Genomic DNA, 25,026 nt, shown 5'->3' on the forward strand with positions numbered 1-25,026 from the left:
AAGTTTGTCTTGTTTAGAAACTTTTTGGTAGTAGCGAGTGTATAATATAGCAGTGTCGAGATGGATTGGGTAGAGCCCGCAGAGGAGGAAATGTACATTTCCAACTTTCCTCCTGAAAACATGCGTCTAAATGTGAAGTTGTTTTCTGTCCCGCCGAAGTCTTCGCCAGATCCACCGGTAACTTGACTATTTCGAGATGAAGATAATTTTCAATGATAGGAAACACACTCCAAAGTATTCAAATGGAAGTCGCAAATTACCGAGGGTCGTCTTATTTCAAGCCTCACTGATCTAAAGACAAATCTCATCACTGGAATTGAAAATATCACGCTGAATCAAAACAACGCAGAAGCTAAGTTTACTGAGAAAATGTTCATCTATGCGAATTTGGCGCGAAATCCGGACGAGCAACAAGAACTTATTGAAATTTTACGAATACGAACAGATGGAAACGGCCACTATTGGTTCAAGCCAGATTTGACAGGAAGCAGGCCTCCCTATCGGATACCGCCGTTTGCGTCTGCCAGCATTTTTACCAACCAAGGTTTTTCAAGAGCTTCTGATTCTTGAGACGATGCCATTTAGAGTGGCGATATAAAATTGAAGGAATTCAAGTCGGACCGGCACACGGTTTCCAAGATGAAAAATCAGTTCTACCGCCGCAAATCACATGGACAGACTCGCACCCGATGGAAGGTGTCGTCAAAGTCCATGTTTTTGGAGAGGTGCTTTCGGCTGAAGGCTTCGAGTATCCAACTATCTCTGGTAAATTCCGCTCTATTTTGCTCTTTTTCGAATTTACCGCCTTAAGTAACGATCAGAAACTCCCTCGACTCGCAACACGTTGTCACGCATTCAGTGTCCCCACGAGACGGAATCAGAAAATATTCGTATCCCTTCACTTTTGAGTTCTCAATGAGAGACGGGGCTCGGTATCCAGAGCTGTTTGTTGAAGCAGTTTCTTTCGGGTTTTTCAATAATCGAAGAATCGAAGGTAATTCTTATCATTTTATCTATTGATAATAGACTATTATCAATTCATTTTCGATATTTTTAGGCTATGGTTACGGAATGATCCCGGAAGAGGCGGGTAAACACGATGTTGAAATCAAATGCTGGAGACCGCAAATGGGACTTCAAGACGAGTAAGTTCCATTGATTTTGCTCCGTTCTGATTTGAACTGCTTTCTAGATTACGCCGTTTCTTCCTCGGTGGCACAGGAGAGCTGGTGTCGCTCAATCCAATCGGCATCAACCCTTATTCTTCCTCAAACAAGTTCTCCCGCCTTGGACTCAACACGATGACTACAGGGACGGTGAAAGTGCGTCTCCGCATCGCCAAACACTTCCACAAAAGCTCCAAAAAGAAATCAACCTCACGACTGCCAGCAGAAAGTTCGAAAGAAGACATCTTGGAAAAATTCCAAAAGGTTCGAGATCAGATGATTCGCAACCGAAGAGCCGTTCCAAAACACATTATTTCCTCTTGAGAAGAAGCCGCTTTTATTTTTTTAGCACTGTCCATTTTATTTTTTTCAATAAAATCTTTCCTTTTGATAATTTTGTGCGTGTTAATTTTTTAAATAAGGTAAAATGGAAATGATTATTTGAGTTGAAAACAGGATTTCGGTGAAAATAAGTCAGGAACTGTCCAAAGATGAAGTTTTTGGAGACTTGAATCAAAACACCATAATGCCATATTTAACCAGATATTCCGGGATCGATTTTCGGTCTTTTGCTTCAGCTCTGGTCTCTCTTCAAAACGTATAATTCTTTCGCCTTTTACTAAAGAATTCCGTGGAGAGGGACACTCTTATGAGTATTTGAATTTTTCTGAAGCCTCACACGAGGCAGTAACCCTGAACTTTGACCTCGGTTCTGAGATCTCACCTCCGACGGGGGATTATCCATCGGTCGCAGGCTGCTCGCAGCGATTCCTTTCCCGATTCGTCTTTTACATCTTTTGATTAGTGTTGGTTGATTTTGACGTTTGTCGATATATGCTACTGCATATAATATGTAATATCATGAATTATGATAATAGTATGACGCGCTTTTTTTAAGGTTGTGCAAGTTATTTCTCCCACTTTTTCTTTGAAATACCCATAACATCATATATATTTGGAATCAGTGAGAAATATCAAAAACCGTGACCTTTTTAGTTTATCGAAAATCATTTCCGGTTTCGACTCTAGAGTCGGAAGTTGGCGAAATTAATGAGAATGTTATGCTTGTGACCTATCAAATTGAAGCTAAGAACGTTTTAAATCATTTTCAGATCGCGTTCAGATTCGGTTCCCTTTGGTTTAGTGCGCTCTTTTTTCAGTTTGAAATTCGTAAAAATATGCCAAATATCGATTTTTTTCTCTCGTTTGACCGGTCGTTCTGACCGCGGTTTGATTTAATTTCTCTTCCAAGAGACTGGAAATGTTCTATGCTCCAGTTTGATAGGTCACATGCATGCCATTCTCATAAATTTCGCCAACTTCCGGCTCTAGAATCGCAACCGGAAGTGATTTTCAAGAAACAAAAAAGGTCACGGTTCTAGATTTTTTCTGCTGATTCCAAATATGTATTGCATGCCAGGTTTTGGAATTAGTAAGTAGGTCAAATAACTTGCACAACCTTAAAAAAAGCGCGTCTATGGTGTTTTATTCCGAGAACTTTCGTCCATAAAAGACAGAGAACTCGGAATAAAGCGCCACACTACAAATATAATCATAGGAATGATAATTGATTATTTTTAGAGTATAGAAAACTGTTAGAACATGTCGTCGATTTTGGTTACATATCCGCGAATATTGAGAACGTACGATTGCGATGCTTCACTTACAGGCGAATGGACGAAGCCCTCGAATGAGATTGCTTTCGCGAAAATGTCGTCAACTGGACAACTCCTTTACAGGTAGCTGGTGTCACAAAAACTAGTCCAAATTACAACTGTATTTAGACAAGGAGAATCTCTTCTTTTCGCCGACCAAAAAGCGCCACCGAAAATCGTAAATGTAACCGAAAAAGTCACTAAGTTCGACGTTTCGGATCGCAACGTCATTTCCCTCACACCGAATTCACTCGATGTCCTCACCCTTGGCCTTCGAAAAGAAAACTCAATCAAAATACCCGCAAATCGCAGTTGTCTTGCTCCAAATACCGCCGACAAATCCGTGTTCGTCGGCTGCGCCATTTCCGGAGAGCTCCACCGAATCTCCCTCGTCAATTATTCCGTCAAAGAGATCCCTATCATCAAGCAACCAACAAATGCTCTGAAATCTGGAATTCTACAAATCGCGCCGATCCACGCATCGCAGAGAAAACTCGCCATTTTGAGGGGCGAAAAGCTTGCTGCTTCAGAAGCCGCCATTCTCGATGTCACTAAAGGCGTTGTAAGCGCCTTTCCGCATTCTAGCCTGGCTCCTACTAAAGCCCTTCGCTGCTCTCCAGTCACTGACACGCTCTGCTTCACTGCCGGCTACGACAAAACTATCAAGCTCTACGACACGAGAGAGGTGAAGATGATCAGCCGCAACACAACCGACTTGATCATTCAATACGCAGACTTTGTCGACGCGCAGAAAATTGCGTTTACTTGCATCAAAGGTGGCGTCTACATGATCGACTTGCGAAATAGCGATAAAATAACGACAATCGCGCAGCCCGTCGAAACCGGACTCGTCAAAAGCTCGATCACTTTGGATCCTACTCATCGAGCTTCTACAATTTTGGCAGAGTTGGAGAACCCACAAGAAAAACCAAAAAGAGACAGAAATTTTCTGGAAAAACGAACTGCGCCGAGAATCCAGTCTCCGTTAGTTTCGCATTCTACGACCACAAGTGCTAGCCTTCAGCCATCTGCAAACACAAATACAATGGAAATTGACCAGCAAAAAATCACGACAAGGCCAAAGCCAGTTCTCAGGGAGCAAGTTTTCCCAAGTTTCAAAGAGAACAAACAAGTCACTCCGAGAAATGAAGACGAAAAGCAAGAAACTGCAACATTGCCAAAAGTGGAACTTGCGAAGATCACCGGTCTACTGGAAACTCTTGTTTCGAAGGTTTCGGCAATTGAACAAAAAGTGGTGAGTTTGGATCAGCGGATTGAGAAATTGGAAGCTCCGGTCAAGTAAGTTTCATGAATATTTTCTTGTTTTCAAAACGAATTCAAGAGAAACGAGACATTTGATTACCTTCCCGATGGAATCTGACTCCGCACGTCCTTTGCAAGCTGGTATTCTTCAATAACAAGATGATCTAATTTATATTTTAAAATGTAGACATGAGAGCTCAAGTGACAGATCCACTCAAGAGGAAAATCGAGCGACTCGAACTTTTCCAGAACGACGCAAACAGCATGATCAAGGAGCTGGGCGAGATGTACATCAAGGACAACGACGAACTGAAAGCCGCTGTGCAGAACCTTGCTGAACAAATAGAACGAGCGCGGTAAGACTCAACGCGATTTTCTTGAAACAAGACTTTTTCTTTCAGCCAGCCGATGAACGCTTCTCAGCTTGTCCTTCCAGACTGGCGAACTTAAAACACCTGTTAAAAAACTAACTTACTCTCACGGTTTATTATTCTCTCACATTCCCTCATACTCAACACATTCGTATTTTTAATATTTTGTCTTAAAAAGTTCAAATACAACTGCCTTTCACTTAAAATTTTAATAAATTTCGAATTGATCTTGAAGCTGATCTCATTTCTCTAAAATTTGCATCTACGTAGAATGTCATTTGCAAGGCACTTGTCAACATCCACTCGCCACCAAATCAACAAAAAGCCCTTGCTGCGCCCTTGGTTCTATCATCACAAATACCAGGACTCGCCTGCTAATGGCGAGTTTGATTACAACAGTGGAAAGGGAGACTATTTCTTTGGAAAGCCATACTTCGTGCACAACAAGGCGAAAGACATCTTCTACGAGCAAATTGGCTGGATCAATTCAACCCATACTTCCGTCAAAGTAGTCTTGCTCAAGGATTTAGTCTACGAAACTGACGAAGAAGGAACCCAAGCATCGGGCACTGTTGGCGATGTTATTTCGCTAACAAAGGTAATCTATTGAAGGGTTGATTTTGACCAAGAGTTTCATCAAAAACCTCAAGGATATGGGCCGAGCGATGGTCAACAATCTTGATGCTCTTTATGCGACGCCTGAAAATATAAAATTCGTCGAAAGCACGACCGATTCGACCGGTCAAACCAAAGAACAACTTGCTTTGAAGAAGAAGTATTCCTGGCTTGAACTTGCGGACTTATTCATTGGTAGCCTTTTTTACAGATCTTTCTCGTCAACTTGATTTCAAGATTTCAAAGCAGGATCCGGCTGGACGGTGACAGAAGAGACTATCGCACGAAGACTTCTTGTCTGTAATAAAATTGTTGTACCAGCGGAAAATATAACTGTTCTCGACGATTCACTCGTCAGGCTCGGCGATGTGGAGCCAAGGGGCGTTTTGAAAATATCTATTGCTTATGATGGAAATGTCTCTTCCATAGAAAAGTCTATTGAAATTTGCCCCGCTGAATAAATTTGACCTTAGAGAATAAACGCACTGCTTTTAATCGTAATTTTTTTTTTAAAGAATGGCAGATTCTGAGGTGGAAAGTTCTGTTCCACAGGACTCGATTTCGGTCGGCGACAATCAGTCAACATTCACCGGCTCGACGGTGACGGGTTTCACATCCACAGCTGCAAGGAGAAAGATTATTAATGTGGAGACCTCGACCCTATTTCAGCTTCGGTCTGAAGTCGCTCAAAAAGCGGGAGAAGTGACAGAGATAAAAAACAAAATCGGCGTTTTTAAAGCTCCTGTTGTTAGGTATCCATCTTCGAGTTATCATTAGATTACTGTTGTTTAGTCGGAAGCTGCTGCCAGAAGAACTGAAAGCGAAGCGAAAAGCGAGAAAAGAGGAAAAGCGAAATGCTGGAATTGATGCTAGAAATGAGCGTGATATGGCTCAGCGTCTTAAAGATCGCGAAACAGCGGATAAAGTCAGAAGAAAACTTGAGGCCAAATCTCGAATCTACGATGCCGTAAATTATGGAGAGGAGCTTGATGATTACATGAGGTAAGCAAAATTTAACAAATTTTTGATGATAAAATTTTTACTAAAGAGAAAACTGTCTGGTCGACTTTGATGGAAAAGAAGTCGAAAGCAGGTCGAGGGATCGAGACTATCGAAGGGGTGATCCGCGTGATCTAGATCGAGATAGACGACCGCGAGAAAGACACTACAGCCATCAGGTACTCGCCTCGTCAACTCACTTTCTTCATGAGTTTTTCTTAGAGCGAGACATCTGACCTAATCGAACATACTGACGCTCTTGGCCGGACAAAGTACATCTCACGGGAACAGCTCCGGGAGGAGCGCGAGTACGATCGTGAGATTACCGATATGCGGCGAGGACATGACTACGACGAGCGCTCAAGTCGATATTCTGATGGATCCCGCTCTCCATCGCCTGAATCGAAGCAAGCAAGATTCCAAAATATCGACGATGGAGATATTCGAGATCTTGGTGTTGGTTACTACAATTTCTCGGCGGACGAATCGACCAGAAGACAACAGATGAGCATTCTTGACACTCTACGAGCCTCGACCGAAGATTCCAGGTAAAATTGTTCTTACTTTCGTTTCTTACTCTTTTTAGGCAGAATAAACAGATCAAAGAAACAGAAAAGGCCGAGAAAAAACGGAAAATGCTCGAGCGAAAAAGAGCCAAGCTCGCGAAGAAATTCAAAGTTGACGCTGAATCGATCGCGATTCCAGAGACAAATGTGGTTGTCGATCTTCCCGCTCCCAAGCCGATGAACATGACGGAGATGAATATCGATAGAAATATCGCAAAAGCAAAGAAGGCGGAAAGAGACTGGGACAAGGAAAAGGTCAGTCGATGAGTGTACGGACTTTGAGACTAACGTTAGTTCAGGATTTGGACGAAATTTATGGAAAGGACGAAGGCCACCGTCGCCCTGTTGCGCTTGAAACTGATTATTATCAGAGAATGAGAGACGAAAGAAGGGACGAGTTTGCTCCTTCATACGATAACCAGCCGACAAAAAATCATTATACGAGCACATATCTTTGTAAGCGCATCAGCCAAAATTTGGCTTTGAAAGCTTTATTCACAGTTACATATTCTAGCCCAGCAGCAGCAACAAACCTATTCAAATCAGTACGGCGGCAGCGGCTACGGAGAAGGCAGCTCTCAACAAAATCAAGGGCCTTGGGGTTATTAGCTTTTTCTCGTTCCATTTTCTGTTCTTTCAAAACATTCTCACGTCTTCCATTTTCAAATTTATCTTTTTAAGAATGATAAGACTCAATCGTCAACTAACATCAACTGTTTCTCGACTAGGAAGACCACGAGTCGGTGTTACTAGCGATAATTTAATAATAGGTAAGCGGCGTTTATTGAAATTATACATTTGTCTGTTCATTGTCGAATTTTGGCGGTTTTCCTTCTGGTCCCCAGCAAGCGCTGAATGCTGTCGGCATCTTGTCCGTATCTCGGCGAGTAAGGCAAAAGCATCCAGTGCAAAAGCCGACCAGAGACGAGACTAGTAGCAGCATAAGCAGCAGCTGCACATTAACTGAAAGTGCTCCGTCGACTAAAATGAAATTTAGAAATTGCATTTGAGTTTTTCTTCTTACTTTGATAATCTTCTAGTGTGTCATTTTCCATCTCGCTATTTTCTCTTTGCTGCTTTTAAAATTGGATTATTTGTGTATTCTTGGTCAGCGTAAGTCTTCAATAGTAAATGTCAGAATACGCTCCATCCTGGGATTGGGACCTTGTGCGGTCATCTTGCCCGCGGCGCATTCTGCACTAGAATGGTTGAATCATACTAGGATTGAATTCACTTGTTTAGTAATGCATCATCCTGCCGTGGAGGAAATCAAATACGAAGACACTCTACCTCTTCCTTTGGATAAGCCCGCTACGGCTGAGGAACTCGGTCGAAAACTGCTAAAAGCAGAAAATATTCAAGGTACCTTCGCTCAAAATTTGAAAACTTTTCAAACACCCGCCTAGAAAAAATATGGAAGTTCACTTTCATGCGAAAACCTATCCGACACCAGAAGGCTACGACGTTCACACATTAGATGACCTCTATCCTGGCGGCATTCTTGGAAAGACGCAAGCTAAAAACTCAGTTGTACTGCCCGAAAAGCTCGGAAAAATTTATCGAAATACGCCACGACAATGGGCAGTTCATAATTGGGCGTTCGAAAGTAGAGCGCTGGCGAACAGGCCTGGAAAAAGACGATTGGAACGTGACCCAAACCTGTAATTTAAAAATAAACAAGATTTAACGAATAAAATGTATTGAAATTATGAAAGCTGAATTCATTTTTTGGTTGAGCTTTTTGGATTATTTTTTGTTTTGAAATGATGCAGGCTTTAGGAAAGGATTTCAGTCAAGCGCCGATCAGAAGAGAGGGGTTGATTGTAAATCATCGCAGCTCTTGCCCTAGCGATGAAGTCGTCGTATTTCTTTTGCTTTCGACTCTCTGCTGTCAGTTCTTCAGACTTGAGCTTCAGCATTGTCAGAATATATTGGAGCTGATCAGCCGGTCGAATGTTTTGTCGAGCCTCGAATTTACGATAACATAATATCACTTTTTTCAACATACCCGATTATCTGCATCGCTGATGACTACAATGATAAAATTAACGATTGCGAAAATCGCAACAATCAGATATCCAATGTGGTAGATCCTAAGGAAGAAAACAGCTTCGCCTTTTTCCACGATCGGTTTGAGATCGTTCGGTTTCAGGTAGCCAAAGACCATCAAAGAAACGACACTGTCGCCAAAAGATTTGAAACGGCCGCTGTATGAGTTCAGATAAGCCATCCCTAAAACTTTTTGGAAAATGAACTAATATATAAATACCGATAAGAGCGAAGGCGACAGTAATAGGGACCATGAAACACGCGAGGCCGAGGGATTTTCTGACAACTTTTCGAATCACATCGAAGTAAATCTTTACCATGTTGAGGCCAGTGAGCACGAATATAACATGGAATGAGTTGAAAAAGAGCGCAAGGGCGATCGTTACCGAGCAATAAGTTTGTAAACTAAAAGTATGATTTTCAAGCGAAAGTAGTACAATTCTTACATGAAAACTTGGTCGAAAGGAGGACGCTGTCTCGGGTTGATCGAGTACAGACGGACCGCTTCCTTGGTCACGAGCAATCGACTGATAAAGAAGTAGATCATCAGGCTGTCCATCAAAACAAAGACCGTATTCGCGAACAATTTTTTGTCGAATTTCTTTGAATATATTCTCCGAATAAACGAGATCAATTTTAAAATGAACTGGATCGCAAAAACACAGTACGCTGCGAAATAAATGTTGGACTGTGAGCCAAACGTGTAGACGAATTGGTTGATCGAGAGTGTCGGAGTGTAGCCGCCACCTGGGGCTCTTTCGAAGGTTAATCGGAGTTGCGCGAAAATGTTGATGTTTCCGTTGAAATAAGTTTGTTCGATCATGAGGAAAGACGTTGAGTTGTCGATCCAAGCACTTGATTGCAGCTCCTCGATGATCAGTTCGCAAGAGTTCAAGTCGACTCCCAACTCGGCTTCGTATCGATGCTCGGTTATTGAGGTGGGAATGAGCTCGATGTAATCTTCAGGAACTTGGCTCTCGCTTGAGATCCACGGAATTAGGAACGGTGACTCCTTCTCGTATTCCTTCATATCTTCAATACTTCGAGGAACCCACTTTGGCGCATAATTGCCTCCTTGTCTTCTTGTCTGCAACAGTCGAGCGGGTCCAACTCGCAGCGATATCTTGTCACTAGCTTTTCGCCTTTCAAATGCGGACAACAACTTCCCGTCGTAACTTGTATTCGCAAAATTGACCCTTTTGAAATCGTTGACAACCGACCAAATTTCATCAACGGTGACGATATTCTCGGTAAAGTCAGAGCGAAAGCGGGAGCGCAGGTTTTTATCGACTTCGAACTTTTCAGTTGCAATGAAGCTTCGAGAAAGCAGAAAGTATACGGCTTAAAATTAAATTATTTATAGAGCAACTTTGATGAGAGACTATTGCTTAGCGTCATACCGCGTAGAATGAACCAGTTCTCGTCCGATCACTGAAGTTAAACTACGACGGGCGGGGTTAGTACTTACATGGGTGACCGGTTGGGAATACCTCGTGCGCTAAGCATTTTGCGTTTTTCGTACGTGGATCATCCTTTTTTCGGCAAGGTCATTTCCGCACAGTCTGGCTGATGAATCGAACGATGAGCTATCGAAAAAGGCTGTGATTGTGTAAGGCAAGTCGCATGGATTGAGAGTGTAGCTTGGCTGGCGGGCGGCTTGGCACTTGCGAAAAAGCGCCCTCTGACGCGCGCTTTTCTGAAAAGAGGCCGAAAATAGGAGCGCGCAGCGACAAAACGACCTCGAAATCAAGCACCCTCTTTCTTTACTCATCCCATTTTTGAGTCCGATTTCGATTGTCTAACAGGTAAGAATCGTATCCATGCCCCCTCTCTCCTATCCCTCTCGCCTCTTACAAACAATAACCAGCACAACAAGAAAAATGGGGTCTTCGGACGCGCTTTTTTAAGTTTTTTCCAGCCAACTTCCGCCATATAAACCCTAGTGTTCACAATTGTAGCTACAACCGCTCGGTATTTACCGCTAAAACGGTCCGAATTCTCTGCTGATTCTAAAAAGGTACCGTATTTGGGGTCTATAAGGCGGAAGTGGGCTGAAAACTTCGTTAACCTTAAAAAAGCACGTCTGAGCATAAATTTGAAAGGTCAGAGTTTACCTTAACTCCTTAATTTCGTCAACTTCCGACCCTAATATCGGACCGGAAGTGAAATTTCCAAAAACTAAAACCGTCAAAGTTCTTAAAATTTCTTGCTGATTGCATTCGGACCGTTTTGGCGGAAAATACCGCTACAATTGTGAGCACTAGGGTTGATAAAGCGGAAGTTGGCTGGAAAAACTAAAAAAAAAAGCGCGTCCTGTTACTCCGAAGACCCTATTTTTCTTGTTGTGCTGGTTATTGTTTGTAAGAGGCGAGAGGGATAGGGGAGAGAGGGCATGGATACGATTCTTACCTGTTAGACAATCGAAATCGGACTCAAAAATGGGATGAGTAAACAAAGAGGGTGCTTGATTTCGAGGTCGTTTTGTCGCTGCGCGCTCCTATTTTCGGCCTCTTTTCAGAAAAGCGCGCGTCAGAGGGCGCTTTTTCGCAAGTGCCAAGCCGCCCGCCCGCCAAGCTCCACTCTCAATCCATGCAATTTGCCTTACACAAACACTGTCTTTTTCGATAGCTGATCATTCGATTCATCAGCCAGAACGTGTGGAAATGACCTTGCCGAAAAAAGGATGATCCACGTACGAAAAACGCAAAATGCTTAGCGCACGAGGTATTCCCAACCGGTCACCCATGTAAGTACTAACCCCGCCCGTCGTAGTTTAACTTCAGTGATCGGACGAGAACTGGTTCATTCTACGCGGTATGAAGCTAAGCGTTAGTCTGTCATCAAAGTTGCTTTATAAATGTATTTATTTATTTTTACCTGTAGTAATTAAAGTCATAATTATCATCCTGAAAGTCTGATGAATTGATTTTTTGAACTGTTTGTCGATTCTTGCAGCCTTTGTTGCTCTGGCATCATTGATTTCCGACGGTTTCTGCGTTATTTTTGCAATTGAAACTTCAAACGAGTCATGCTTTACTCCAGACGGGTCGTGGATGAAATACTTGGCCTGGCTTTTCCTTTTGAAGCCGAAAAAGTACGAAATGTAGCCTTTCAAAAGCACGATTAAAACGGGGCCAGCGAGGAAGTCCGTGATGATGCCAAGGATTTGACTTCCAACCCAATTTTGAACGGGGACCTTGGTCAGCTGTAATCCGTAAAGAATCGTGAAAAAGTACGAAGTCAGAATTACAAGAGTGCAGAGAATGTAAGCGAACGGTCTCATCCATCTAGAGCGCCCAACGTTAAAGTTGTCCGCCCCCGAAGCTCCCTGGAGAGAAGATGGTAATGTGTTCTGAAAAACCCAAGTGAAGACCAAAGTTGTTGTTACTGTCAGTGAGGTAACATAAAGATTGACCAAGTACGATTGTGGATCAAGCTGAATTGGCCCTATCTCGATCGGCGTCGTTTTCGGCGTCTGGTAAAACATCATATTCGCCACCGAAGCAACCGACAAAGTAGCGTGCACTATCATCGTCTTGGCGGAACGATTACAGAATGCCCAAGGACTGTATGAAAATATCGCTATTTTGATGTTCTCAATGTGGAAGTTTTTCTTGAGAATCGTGATCGGATTCGCACTCAGATTTTCTTTCGGCGCCATGTTCAATTGTTTCAAAAGCTTCTTACTCGGTGCGGTGAGAATTTCTGTTTCTTCTGACAATCCAATCTTTCCGGAAAGTTTGAATTGGTTGACCTTCTCGAATTGTTTCTTGATAGAACCAAATGCAGGAATTCCTGTGGTTGATTCTGATCGTGGAATATAAACCTTGACGCTTTCGGGTCTCCAGGAAATGTCCATTCCTTCGAAGTTCGCCCAGAGCTCCACTCGATGTGCTTCTTCTAGAGGCGCGTTACTTCTGATCAAAAACGCTTGTTCGCTTCCTGGAGTGAAATTGCTCCCTTCCGGCAAAAGCAGCGAATAACTTCTGTGGATAAACGCTCCATGAAGGAAGCGCTCTAGATCACTCGCTGCATAAGTGGATTTTATGTGGAACGAGATGTAGCCAGTTTGCGGATTTTTCATGCCAATGGACGCGTGAGTCGAGGTTCGGACGACAATAAGATAGTCCTGTTGATGCAGATTGTACCGGTTGTGATAAGATCGCAAGTCTACCAACTTGAGCTGAGTAAGGTCCTTTTCATCGTTTCTTCGAGACCAGATGCACATGGCCGCCCAAACTCCCACCATGAGTATGACAAACTGAATGATCGGCATTGCACAGTCCATGCACACGTTTTTGAAAACACTGCTGAAGTCGATTGTCGATGGAGGAGCAAACACTTTTGTAGAAACTTTTACGTCTGCCGATGTTTCTCCGCAGTCACAACTGGTCAATTCTGTTGTCGTTGCGAATGGATTGACTTGACAAGTATCGTAGTCCCAGGTGCCTGCAGCAGAATCAAGGATCTGACAGGAAGCTGTAGTGTAAGTGATGTTAACCTCGGTGGGTTTTATAACCTTGATGTCAGTCACCATAGCGCCGACGAATAAAAAGCATTTCGGAGAGTTGGTCTTTTTCATGCAGTTATCAATTTCATTTTTTGGCAGTCGAAGTCCAAATTTATTGCCAGTTGATTCTTCACAATGAGTTCCGCTCTGATCAACAACATTACATTCCGCCGTTGTCAGCGCAGGAATATTCACATCGTCATGAGTAGTAGCTGGTAGGGCAAGTTTGAACTCGTGAACAAAAAATTCCGGATTCGGAGGAGATCCGTAGTTGATATAAACCATCATTGAGAGAGCATCAGTTTTGAAATTGACGTAAAAGTCGGTTGATTTTAGGATCTCAATTTTGATCGATGTGAACTCTTTGTCCGCTAGTGCTCTTGAAACAAGATTCGGTGGTTTTGAGTTTCTAACTGCGAATGAAAGCGGTTTGTCCCCATCTGGTGTTTGTAAACCAAGAACTGGCTCGTCTGTCGCATCATCGTCGAGGGCAAAAACGTTAACCTTAGACACCATAATTGTTCCATCATGATTTCCGTCTTATCGCAGGTTCAGAAGATAAAGCGAAATCCGAAAAGAAGGAAAATAGAACCCGTTCCTAGAGTAAATGAAGAAATATTCACCGGAGCGCCTGATCTTAATTTCTTGGAGCCAAGTTTCATGAACATCATTCCATCAGAAGAATTGCCAATCATTGTTCCTTCCGGCTGAGTATCGAGCAAAGCAATAGTTTTCTCAACTGCACTTTCAACAAGCTTCTTTGCCTCAAGCGCTTTTTCATTAGCCCCCGAGTTTTCATATTCCTTTTTGATTTCCGACTTCATCAGCCTCTCCGCAAAACCATCAGAGTCAGAAGATTCCTTTACGTGTGACGCAGCAGTGACGACCTGAAAAGACTCCAGCACTGTAGCGACTTTGAGCGCTGCGTCTTGAGCGGAAGCGATGTCATTGATTTCGGCGTTATCGACTTCTTTTAGAACAGTTTCACTTTGCGCTAGAACTAAAGCGACTTTTTCATTCAGTTCTTTCGCTACTTCTTCTGATTTCTCGAAAACAACTGCGTCTTTTTCTTCATCTGATGATTCTGAAGTCATTGAAAAGTCATCAACTTCTATCACTATCTTCGTGCATGATCTGGCATCATCTGTTGTCGAGAAACCAATGTCACACTCGCACAAATACGATCCATCGGTATTAATGCATTTTTGTGCGCATGTATTCAGTAATCGGTTTTCGCATTCATCTGTATCCAAACAAACTACCTTGCCTATTTCGTCAAGATAGTATCCTTCCGGACACGTACAGTAAGGAAGCCATTCGACTGGATTTAGATTGCAAATCGCGTTTCCCAGGCAAATGTTATGACGCTCACTGCAGACGTCGATTTTTGTGCAAGTATGATTTCCATCTTTGAAAACGAAACCCTCAAAAGTATGAACGCAATTGCATCCTTCCAAAATATGATCTTCCTTGCATTCAATAAGATTGTCAAGTTTTTTACACGATGCAAAAGTTGCTTGGCCAGTTTTCATGCTATAAAACTTACTCGGGCACCTTATCGGATTCTTGCTCCCCTCGCCACAGTAAAATCCCATCGGGCAAACTTCGCAATCTTCAATTGTTTGTCCTCCTTTTTCGTCGTTAAACGTTCCCGCAGGACAGAGAATTTCCTCGGTGGATGTGATGTTCTCGTTAGAAGGGCAGTATTTTCCTTTCCCGCAAGTTCTGCACTCGTCCACGCTTTTTGCTCTTTCTGTCGGAAGAAAAGTGCCTTTTGGACATTTTGTAGGATCGACGGAGCTTTCGGGGCAGTAATGACCGATCGGGCAGCTCTTGCAATCGCTTCTCGCAGAAGCTTTGGGTTCATTACGAAAAGTGCCAGGGGGACATTCAGTCATGCTGGTACTTTTAAAAGAGCAGTAATGTCCGGGATCGCATGGAGAACAGACCGTTCCATTTACAAACTCGCCAGTTGGACAAGGCACTCCTTTACTTGCTCCTTCTTGACAGTACAATCCCTCTTCGCAGGGGTAGCAAAAGTCCTTTCCTCGGTAATTCTGATAAGTTCCTTCTTCACAGGGAACCGCGAACTGGGGTCGGGAACCCACCACAATATTTCGAGGAGGGGAGGGGTTTCCCATTTTGGTTGGTTTTTGGTGGGTTTTTCATTTGGTTGGTTTTTGAGGGGTTTTAAGGGGTCTCTGGTGGGTTTTTGGTGGGATTTTTTTTGTCCTATCCAAGGTAAAGAAAAAATGAATATTTTTACATAAATATAGTTTTATTAATAGAAAAATAATGATGAAATTCTTTATTTTTTTAAACTCTTGAGGACTTTTTCCATCTCTTCGCCATAACCAAATTGAAGAAATGTTTCAACCGTTTTTGTTTTCAGTGACTCCCTGTCCGAAGAATAAAATTTTGAGCAACGGGCAAAGACACGCTCTTGGCAGCTGCTTGAACAAACCGATCCACGAAAAAGCTAGATATTATTCTTTAACGCTCAAAGAAACAACCTCACCAATCGTTTATGAAAGTTAAATATAAGAAAAAACAAATCTAGAACAATTACCTATTTTGATAATCAGAGTGCTCGTTCTCGAAACTTTTCCATTGAGAAGGGAGCACCATTCCATCACCGGTCGAATATGAATCCGTCGAATATGCACCGAAATCATAAAAAAACCCACCAAAAACCAACCAAAATCATCAAAATTCCCACCAAAAACCCACCAAATCGCAAAATTCGAGGTGGGTGAGGGTCAGGCTGAAAACCCACCAAAAATCCCTTAAAAAAAAACCCACCATAACCAACCTCAACATGGTGGGTTCCCGACCCCAGACCGCGAATTCCAAATAAGCGTTGCATTTGTGACCTAGCGGGCAATACTCACAACTACTCGGGCTTGCGAATCCATACATTTGATTATTGTAAGTTTCCAAATTCTGGAATGTTCCTGATTTGCATGGTATTTCTACAGGAGTGCTCCTGGGGCAATAAGTTCCAAATCGACATTTAATGCAGCTCGTGATATTATGTTGGCCTGTCAGAGGTTGAATAGTTCCTGGAGGACATTCAGTTTGTGAACTTGAACCGACTCCACAATAGTATCCAGCGTTACATGTCTGACAAGAGGTCGCGCGCTCTACTTTGTTATAACTACCAGCCGGGCAGGGAGAACAAATATGCCAGCCTACTTCGTCTATTGTCTGGTAAGTCCCAGGTGGACAGGGGGCTAGGAGCTATTTAAAATTTAATCTTTATGATGAAAATCATCAATTTCTAATAAATGATACCTGAAACTCCAGCCGCATCACATGAGAATCCTGACTCGCATGGTCTACATGAGGTCTGCCCAGTTTGAAGCGTGATGGTTCCCGGCTCGCAAGGTTTGCAAAGGGCAGCTCCAGGTTCATCTTGATAGGTCATCGAAAGACATGGTAGGGGCGACGGCGAGGCTGACGGACAATAATGACCTGTCAAGCAAGTCGTGCACTGATCACTTAGCCCCTCGATTGAATTAAAAGTCCCTGGCTCGCAATCAACACAAATGTAGTTGTTGTGCTCATCGATGATTTGTCGAGTACCAACTGGACATGGATAACTTCCGATTCCGTCTTTTGTGCAAAAAAATCCACTCTCACAGATATCACAGCTTGAACTGCCTAAATTAGGCGCTGTAGTGCCATTTGCACAGACAATGCAATAGTTTTGTTCGATTTCGTCCTGATATTCTCCGGCGGGACATTGAAGGCAAGGGAATTTGCCATTTCCGCCTTCAGAATAATATCCCTCGCCACAATTACAATCAGTTTCTGCAGTGGCTGTCTTGTGACATTCAATATGGTCATCAACAAAGAAACAATTGGTAAAATCACTCTGGACTGCGAATGAGATTTTTCCATTCTGGTAATGTCCGACTGGCCCAGTTGTCCAAAGATTTTCGTTCAGAGAAGTGTTTGAGACGAATAACATTGTGAATTGGTCTTTTTTATGAAGAACTCTTATCCTTAAATTCTGAATGTCCACTGTTGGAATGTATTTCTTCATGGAATGAAGGCCAAAGTCATTTACTGATTTCACGTCTACCGAAAGAAATCTTCCCTTTTCATCGACATCAGAACTGATTGTCAAATAATCAGAGTCATATAAATTCGGAAGGTAATCAACGGAATCATCAAAAGCTGAAAACCACAGTGAAGTACTAAACATATTTGCGGGTATTTCGTGGGGGATCCTTGGATACGTCGCGTCACCATCTGCAAGCTCACTAGTTATCTCATATGTCTCATTGAATTGGCCTTCGTGGAGCTCTGTTGTAAAGTGTGAGCCAGCAGGACATCGGGTTTCTACATCAGCGGAACAGTAATTATTATCCGAACATGGAACTGGCGTGTCTTGATAAATTCGATGTCCAACGTCTGGGCAGAGAAAACCATCTGGACAAACTTCAGGGTGAATAGTTCCAAGTCCAGTTCCTACCCAAAACCCAGGTTGCGCTCGAGAGCAATTGAATGATGGAGATACATTGCTGTACTGCCCAAACGGACATCGTGCGCAAAGTCCTGTGCCCAAGTTGTAATATTGTCCAGGCGGACAAGGCTCACAGAATTCATCTTGTCCACGCACGTATCCGTGATTGCACTGGCAGTCATTCACGGAAGTTGCAGTTTTATAGCAGCGAAGATAATTCTCAGTATCAAAGAAACAACCTGTCCAATCTGAAGAAACTGCAGTCATTATGTTCACCATTCCAATCCAAGGCTCAGAAGCATCTCCTGGATTGTCGATTGGTTGAACATCAATATGACAAAATTTGTCTGTATGGCATAAAACTGTAAACATATTCCACTGCTGAAGGTCGATTCCTGGTAGGTATTTTTTCAGTGGTAGGAGTCCATTTGTTTGTAACTGCTGTCCGAAGATGGATGCTGGGTTGCCAATACACTAGGAGAGATTGAGAATGAAAAGGGATGAATCTCCTTACCTCGACAACAAAAACATCATATTCTTTGTATGCGAAGCAGAAGAGATAGCTATCATAGGCAACGCCTTCGGGATTCTTTGTACGTGCGAATGTTAATCGACAGTTTAAATTCTGATGAATATCTGCCCAGTTTGTAGGACACTGCTCAACATCTGTGGTTGCATATTTTCCCTCAAACTGCATGCTTATGACATCAAAATATTCAGAAGAAGGATAATTTAGCTCGTGTCTTGTTAACCAATTGGACTCTGGGTCGGATGAAAGCTCGTAAGTGACAAAATGAGAATTTTCGGGGCATGACTGAGAAGCTTCGCCAACACCTCTGTAAGTGTTGTCTCCAAGTGGATCTGGGTACCAACCGTTGATATATCCACGACCAATGCCCTCACAGAGAAATCCAGCAGGACAGAGAACTTCCTCTGTAGCACCAACACCGCTATCAATAAACATTTCTTCGCTCGCCCTCGTGCATTCAATCATCCCTTCACTTGGCGTGAACAACCCGATCGGACACGGAACGCATTCTCGTGAAACGGTTCCAAATGTTCCAGCGGGACAGGCAATGCATTGTCCATTCGAGTTCAATTTATATCCTTGTGTGCAGTAGCAGTCGCTTGGTTGCGAAAATTTCTTCTGACAAATGAGCTTTGGCGGATCATTATTAGGAGTAACATAACAAGCAGCAGTGCCATTCGCATCATATATAAAGTCGTAATCGCCGATTTCTGCCCAGTTATTTCCATTGTCATACAACTGATCAAGAAGATCTTGTGTTCCACAGATTTGTTTTTCTGTTCTCGCGAAGATTTCATCTGTACCAGAAAGGAGCCTCATCTCGGTTATTTCCTTGAACCAAGTTTTTGCGTATCGAAACACTTCTGGCCTATGGTTATCGTGATTGCTGTTGATTGCGTTTTGAAGGATGTTGATGTTGTTGTTGCATTCGTCGCTTCTACTCTTCGTCGCATAGAAAATTTGATCATCAATAAAGACTTTAATTGTTAGCAAGTTCTCTTCATCCCACTTCTTGTCCCAATTGTAAGTAACTTTTAGCTTGTAGATTTCATCAAGCAAAAGAGTCTTCGTTCCGAAAATATAATCTTCTTCGCTGCTTTCAAAAAGCTCCTGAGCCACGCTGCATGGTTTCTTCAAGAGCGTTAATTTCTGGGAGCCAGAGTCGTACTTGAACACAATATCTATCACAGGGTACGTCAGTTTCCAAATAATTTTATTCACATATGTTCCCGTTGTTCTGAAATAAGAGACAAAATATTGAACCTTTGCATGCGCGCAACCCGCAGGAAGTTTGTAGAAAGCGTTTTCAATGTATTCACTGTCATATTCTCCATCGGCCCTCAAATCGTATTTCAACCGCATGTAGTACTGTGAAATATCTTCGTTATTTCTAAAGTTCTTTAAAGTCCTTTCTGTAAATCCGTATAAAAACGGCTCGAATTCCACGATGCCTAAATATTCCATATCCGAAGTTGTATTCGCCGGACACACGAATTTTGACCCACCAGTACAGTAATGTCCATCTTCACAACTTTTTGGATGAGCTTGTCCCGGGGTATCGCAAATGGATCCTTCTGGACAAGGTTGGCATATTCCATTTGCATACGCGAACGTTCCAACAGGACATGGTTCGCATGTCATTGTTTCATTGTTGTAGAAAGCTCGGCTGAAATCGCATCTTGAGCATTTCTGAGGATGATTTGAACTTAGCTGAAGAGCAGTTCCGTCAGGGCATTTGTGACAGAGAGGATCTGCTACGTCTGCGAAGTATCCATCAGGACATTGTACGCAATTGCTTGAAACTGGTATTTCACCAAGAGGACACTTTTTAGGGACATTAAACGGGCATATGAATCCAGGTGGACAACTTGCACAGGTTTGACCGGGCGTTGAGAACTCTCCAACAGAGCAAACTCGACATGTTCCTCCAGTTTCTAAGAAGAACCTTGAATCAACAAGTTTCAAATTGCCTTCGTAACCGGACCCAATACTGCAATGAGTGTTCAACTGATCAGTGTAGCTAATTCTGAATGCTGGGACATAACCAGAAATCTGTTGATAGATCAAGTCCTGAGCAGAACACTGGTTGTTCGATGCGCTAACTTCAGAACAGTAAGAATCATAATTCCGCGCATCCCAAACTTCTTGATCTGGAACTGTTCCGTCTAAAATGCATTGATCTCCGTGCCGATACTTTCCAGCTCCGCAATATGTGAAATAACATTGTTCAGTGAACCAGTTGTAATCTCCATCAGATCCACTAAAAATTGCGTCGTCTGCAGATATGAACGACTCGGAAAACGCATCTCTTTGCGTATAGTAAATTTCTTCCGAGGAAATTTCCAAATCTTTAGCCGGAGTCTTTTTGGCAAATGTTATGCCAAGCGCTTTTGGTCGAAAGTTCTCGATTCTCAGCCCGTGTAAGTCAAGATCAAAGGTACTCCCAAACACAAAATACGCGTTTGAAACACCTGATATTGATTCAATGGGAAGGTATATTTCTGAGCTCATCGAAAGCACTTGGCTTCCGCCGCTGTATGAGATTTTTACTTCGTAACTTGGGAAATTCTTAATGTTTCCGTAGAATTGTGAGATTTCAAATTGGTAAATGTCATTATCTGCAATGTATATCCACGCTGATCGGTACTGTATGTAAGCAGAATTATCATCATCCAGTCGGATAGTAAACATTATTTGTTTTCCAGGATAATCAATTTTATATTCGACGTAAATAAAACTCTCGTCGGCTGCGTATTCGATCAAAAATTACGATTACCTTATTATCAAAAAATATGTATATTAATTATTTTTGACCTTTGCTGATTTTCTTAATCTGAAAAGAGTGCATCCAAGCAGGCAGTATTTATTACCTTCTTTAGTAAGTTTCATGATTTTTAATCAACAAAATTTTAAACAAGCAATTATCATATTTTCAATTTACGTTTCATCAAAATATGAAACCACTAACTGAATTCAGCGGGATGTCAACGTCATTCTCAATATTCGATCGGAGTGGCCCAGAGAAGGAAAGCATGATATTCAGAAAATAACTTCCAGTGAAAGTATCCATGGTCATGTGCGAAGCATCAGAAGTACCAATATTTCCAATTTTTTGGTTATTTGTAAGTTGGAAGGGATAATTCAACTGTTCCCGAATTTTGAAGTCTTTGATCAGATAATTATCAAGGCAGGACGAGACAGGCGGGCCATCAAATCGCAGATAGTATTCTTTTCGAAGACTACCTTGAGTTTTATTGATCGAATAAGTTTTGACATGAACTTCATTGAGGCGTACAACTATCTTCTGCCCTGGTACATCATGGTTGAGCTGTGTAATGATTTGGATCGAATTCCATTTATTCAACCTGAGATTGAGTTCTTCTACCAAATCATCGTCAAAAAGAATAACCAGCTTCTTGTCTGTTCCCAAAAGCTTTACTTTTATATGATTTGACCTAAGAGTGCCAGCATACCAGTGAAAAATGACATAATTTGAACATAACATATCCTCTTCAGGAGCAAAAATTTGAAAGCGAAGGCGATTTCGAAAGCGTAAAAAGTTGTACTGCACGTTCAAATGAGAACCAAGGCTTTGAAGAGTCAGTTCATCATCTGGAGCTATAACTACGCCATCATCTTTGATGTACGATTGTATCCAAAAACCATCTTCTTTTTCAACATAGAGGTCACCGTTTCTTGTCATCAACTCGTAATCGAAAATCGTTTTGACGGAAAGTGATTCTTCTGAAAGGAAAATGGAGCTGGCGCCTTCTATGTAATTGTTATAGTTGATCATTGTCTTATAAATCCAGCTTGATGGGGGAACCGATGGAATAACTGCTAGTTCTAGGGGAGAAATGGAGCTTCTCTCTGTATTGACTTTGCAACAGCCTTTGAACCAATTTACAGATTTGTCGGGACTAACATAAAACGACGGAGAAACACTTTTAGCGGTAAAATACTGCGTCTTTTCTTCTCGCCAATTTGTGGAATCTTGATTGTAATCCGCGCCCAGAGCATTCGTTATTACTTTAGGAGTTGATGATTTATCCGGCTTTAGAATTTGCAGTTCAAAATTTTGCGGGTCGAATCCTTCATATTCGAAAGCAACGAGGTCAAAGTCGACAGCTTTGTTGTGTTGCCAAGGCGGGTAGAATATAACATTGACTGGTGCTTGATCTAATAAACGTCGAGTAAATGTCTCAGAGCAGACTACATTCGACACTAAGATTTCATCCTTTTTGAAGCCGATTCGGTAAGTGATATGTCCATTTTCCAGCATCAAAGTATCTATTCGAATCTGATATTCAGAATTAGCAGAAAATTGTGCATACTCCGTCTCACAAGAAGAAAATGAAGGATTTCCATCAATTATACCAAATTTGATAATCGGGAAATTCTCGTGCGAAAATTTGAAGTACAAAAGAAGATGATGAAGTAAGTCGATAACAACAAAGTCTTCTGATTCGCAATTCTCGTAGTCAATGGAACTCATGCCATCGAAGTCACCAAAGTCATCGATTGAATGGCAAGGTACGACGTCCATGTTACTTATTATGACATTGATAGAAAATAATCCAGTAAAATCGTGCAATAACCATCCTCCTGCAGGAAAATGAGACCCAGAATTGTGATACTCGTTTAAAACGTTAGCAATTCTTCCAGCTGTATTTTCTTTTGTGATGAATTTGTAGCGATTGTGTTCTTGCAAGGTTCAATTTGGTGTTGGTTTTTGAAAGCGATAAAAATTGTTCGAATGATAGTTTCAGTGACTTTAAAATCAAGAACCCGTTCCTATTATAGTGAAGTCTTTGATCCAGGACCTTTCAGATGGATTTTTGGTTGGAAAATTGACGTCGAACGGTTTTTTCGAGTAGTAAGCTGACTTTGGAGAAAGTTCAAAAACGTTGAATAGCTTCATCGGTGAGCTCGCCCATTCGTTTCCGGCCTCGTCTTTTCTGATGACTTTGACGGTCAAAGAATGAGAATCTCGTTCTTCGTAAACTTCAAGTTCGATAAGATTCCATTTGTTTGCCGCGAGATTCTTTTGCCTGTAATCCCCGTTTTCATTTTTAACCACTATAGCTGAAGCTTTATCTTTGTATTTTACTTGCAAAAATGTTTCGCCTGACTCAGCAAATTTTATATTGAAGAAATAATTAGTCGATTCTCCCGGGCCCGAAAATGGAATCTGAATATAAATGATATTTTATACGATTATAGAGAGCTTGCTTACATTTTCATCGGGGTAGATTTGAAATCGGACTCGAAATGAAGCCGGAAATAAATCGATTTGCGTATCATAAGAGCTCATTAACGATTGTGTTCGGACAGGGCCAGAAATAATTGTATGCTCAGGGTTAAGATAAGCTTTTCTGAAGTATCCGTCTTCTCCCAAAGATACTTCAATTTGAGATCTAACGGAACCAATGCTCTCTGAATGAATCAAGTCTAAGTTCGTGTATTCTTCAGAAGCTAGAGATTCGATATCTTCTCCATAGTTGTGAGCCAGATTGATAATGGAAGTGTAAGTCCAGGCGCGTGGCTCTACTGATGGTATTTTGTCAAATTGATGAGGACTTATTGTTGTTCGAGGTGAGGTTGGATCAGCATCGCATGGAAGAAGAGTATGAACGCCAGTAGAGTCACACACAGCTCCGTAAGGACAATCAAAGCATTGACCTTCGACAATATATTTGTCGGGAGAGGCACATGTCTCTTCAACTTTCATTTCTGGGCAGTACTCTTTTCGGCAAACAACTTGAAGAATATCTGCAGAATCTGCCATTTGAATCGTTTCTGTTGTAAGTAGAATCTTGGCGTACTTTTTCACATCCGAATACTGCTCACCATCTACCCAAGGGTATTCATTCCAACCTACGAAATTGGTATAGCTTTCGTCTGGATTTTTAAACACTCCCGAGGTATCCAAGGCTGTCAGACCTGTCCAAGCATCAAGGAACCCATAAGAAAGGTATTTTTCAAACTCTTCTTCAGTTTTGAAATACGCAAGCTCCATTCCATCTGCTTCGCATTCTTCGACTCCCGAAGAATAAGGACCGGGAATACCAAGATCCGTGAAATGAACACAATCAATTGGAGGTGCGCTTGGAGTGCACTCATAGATCCGACAATACAGGTCGCCATCAACGGTTGATGAACTACAGTCTTCACTGTTCGTGACGAGAAGCTCTCCATCTTCCTCGATTAAACGAGCGCACTGGTTACCATCGTCGAATAAATCAATTGTGACGTTAGTAAATCGAGCGATATCACTAAATGATCCGTCGGGATTCCACCAGTTGTAATCTTTGAGAGTCAATCCAAGCCAGCCAACGGAGTTTTCAGTAGTCTTTCATTCTGGTTAAATAAGTATTCTTATCTCGTCAAAACAGTGCATTTGCTAGCCATGTCCTGAAGGTATTTCTCGAGCTCCTCGTTCGAACTAAAAAACGGAAGTGTCCCTTGCCTACTAGCACAAGAATCAGCCGCACTTGCATAAGAAATACCCACTCCATTTGAAATTGTTTTCACAAAGTTAACACACTCAATGCCTTGTGCTTTTATCACTGGTAGAAAAAGAAATATAAATAGTCTCTCCACCATTATTACGACGAATGAACTTTACTTTAGACAAAATAAGCTTGGATGTCATTTATGAATATTTGATGAATATATTCATGGATTCTGACGGAAGCATCTTCGCGAATTTTCGCCCTCGAACTCTATTCATTATATTATATTTCGTTACGAATGTCTTCTTTATCATCAAATCTTAGGTGCACTTGCTAAGACAGCTGCAGATCATAAGGTGCATTAATTAGTTGTCTCT

The 25,026-nt window shown here is 42.0% G+C and overlaps 7 protein-coding genes, 1 long non-coding RNA gene, 2 other non-coding genes and 1 pseudogene across 13 annotated transcripts in view; 7 read left to right on the top strand and 4 right to left on the bottom strand.

Moving 5' to 3' along the window:
- Positions 1–11,153, bottom strand: part of LOC145696939 (26S proteasome regulatory subunit 8-like) — an 88,001-nt gene extending 76,848 nt beyond the window's left edge. Inside the window, exon 1 of one of the 4 annotated variants that reach the window (XM_081774058.1) lies at positions 11,094–11,127. The gene's annotated coding sequence lies outside the window, so the exon portion shown is untranslated. Of the gene's footprint in view, positions 1–11,093 lie in introns of all 4 variants that reach the window. The other 3 variants (XM_081774060.1, XM_081774059.1, XM_081774061.1) reach the window with 3 other exon arrangements.
- Positions 22–1,554, top strand: LOC145696956 (tectonic-like complex member MKS1). The gene is made up of 6 exons (XM_081774079.1): positions 22–177; positions 220–544; positions 586–765; positions 812–994; positions 1,058–1,145; positions 1,193–1,554. The coding sequence occupies exons 1-6, from the start codon at positions 61–63 to the stop codon at positions 1,488–1,490; spliced, it is 1,191 nt and encodes a 396-aa protein (XP_081630205.1). The 5' UTR covers positions 22–60; the 3' UTR covers positions 1,491–1,554.
- LOC145700872 (U5 spliceosomal RNA) lies at positions 1,742–1,854 on the top strand. Its single transcript, XR_014134241.1, has one exon. It is a non-coding gene; the product is annotated as a U5 spliceosomal RNA (small nuclear RNA).
- LOC145699211 (uncharacterized) lies at positions 2,750–4,689 on the top strand. The gene is made up of 5 exons (XM_081776474.1): positions 2,750–2,905; positions 2,951–4,120; positions 4,164–4,225; positions 4,272–4,440; positions 4,486–4,689. Exons 1-5 carry the CDS (start codon positions 2,769–2,771, stop codon positions 4,532–4,534), a joined length of 1,587 nt encoding a protein of 528 aa, XP_081632600.1. The 5' UTR covers positions 2,750–2,768; the 3' UTR covers positions 4,535–4,689.
- Positions 4,704–5,551, top strand: LOC145699212 (uncharacterized). Its single transcript, XM_081776475.1, has 3 exons — positions 4,704–5,053; positions 5,106–5,265; positions 5,308–5,551. The coding sequence occupies exons 1-3, from the start codon at positions 4,727–4,729 to the stop codon at positions 5,529–5,531; spliced, it is 711 nt and encodes a 236-aa protein (XP_081632601.1). The 5' UTR covers positions 4,704–4,726; the 3' UTR covers positions 5,532–5,551.
- On the top strand, positions 5,581–7,292 carry LOC145696951 (coiled-coil domain-containing protein 174-like). The gene is made up of 7 exons (XM_081774072.1): positions 5,581–5,822; positions 5,863–6,072; positions 6,119–6,248; positions 6,292–6,617; positions 6,656–6,890; positions 6,935–7,091; positions 7,150–7,292. Exons 1-7 carry the CDS (start codon positions 5,587–5,589, stop codon positions 7,242–7,244), a joined length of 1,389 nt encoding a protein of 462 aa, XP_081630198.1. The 5' UTR covers positions 5,581–5,586; the 3' UTR covers positions 7,245–7,292.
- Positions 7,401–7,758, bottom strand: LOC145696989 (uncharacterized). The gene is made up of 2 exons (XR_014133836.1): positions 7,660–7,758; positions 7,401–7,616 (listed from the first exon to the last, which is right to left on the bottom strand). It is a non-coding gene; the product is annotated as an uncharacterized LOC145696989 (long non-coding RNA).
- LOC145698041 (uncharacterized) lies at positions 8,296–15,335 on the bottom strand. Its single transcript, XM_081775247.1, has 6 exons — positions 13,787–15,335; positions 11,562–13,733; positions 9,131–10,025; positions 8,905–9,089; positions 8,644–8,867; positions 8,296–8,602 (listed from the first exon to the last, which is right to left on the bottom strand). The coding sequence occupies exons 1-6, from the start codon at positions 15,333–15,335 to the stop codon at positions 8,411–8,413; spliced, it is 5,217 nt and encodes a 1,738-aa protein (XP_081631373.1). The 3' UTR covers positions 8,296–8,410.
- Positions 10,071–10,189, top strand: LOC145700857 (5S ribosomal RNA). The gene has a single exon (XR_014134231.1). It is a non-coding gene; the product is annotated as a 5S ribosomal RNA (ribosomal RNA).
- The window catches only part of LOC145696940 (vacuolar protein sorting-associated protein 54-like), an 83,665-nt gene continuing 69,094 nt past the window's right edge, over positions 10,456–25,026 (top strand). The window contains exon 1 of the mRNA XM_081774062.1: positions 10,456–10,489. The gene's annotated coding sequence lies outside the window, so the exon portion shown is untranslated. The remainder of the gene's footprint in view (positions 10,490–25,026) is intronic.
- On the bottom strand, positions 11,394–11,512 carry LOC145700855 (5S ribosomal RNA; annotated as a pseudogene).

The sequence above is a fragment of the Oikopleura dioica genome, chromosome 2, assembly GCF_907165135.1.
Source record: "Oikopleura dioica chromosome 2, OKI2018_I68_1.0, whole genome shotgun sequence".
NCBI classification, from domain to species: Eukaryota; Metazoa; Chordata; class Appendicularia; order Copelata; family Oikopleuridae; genus Oikopleura; species Oikopleura dioica.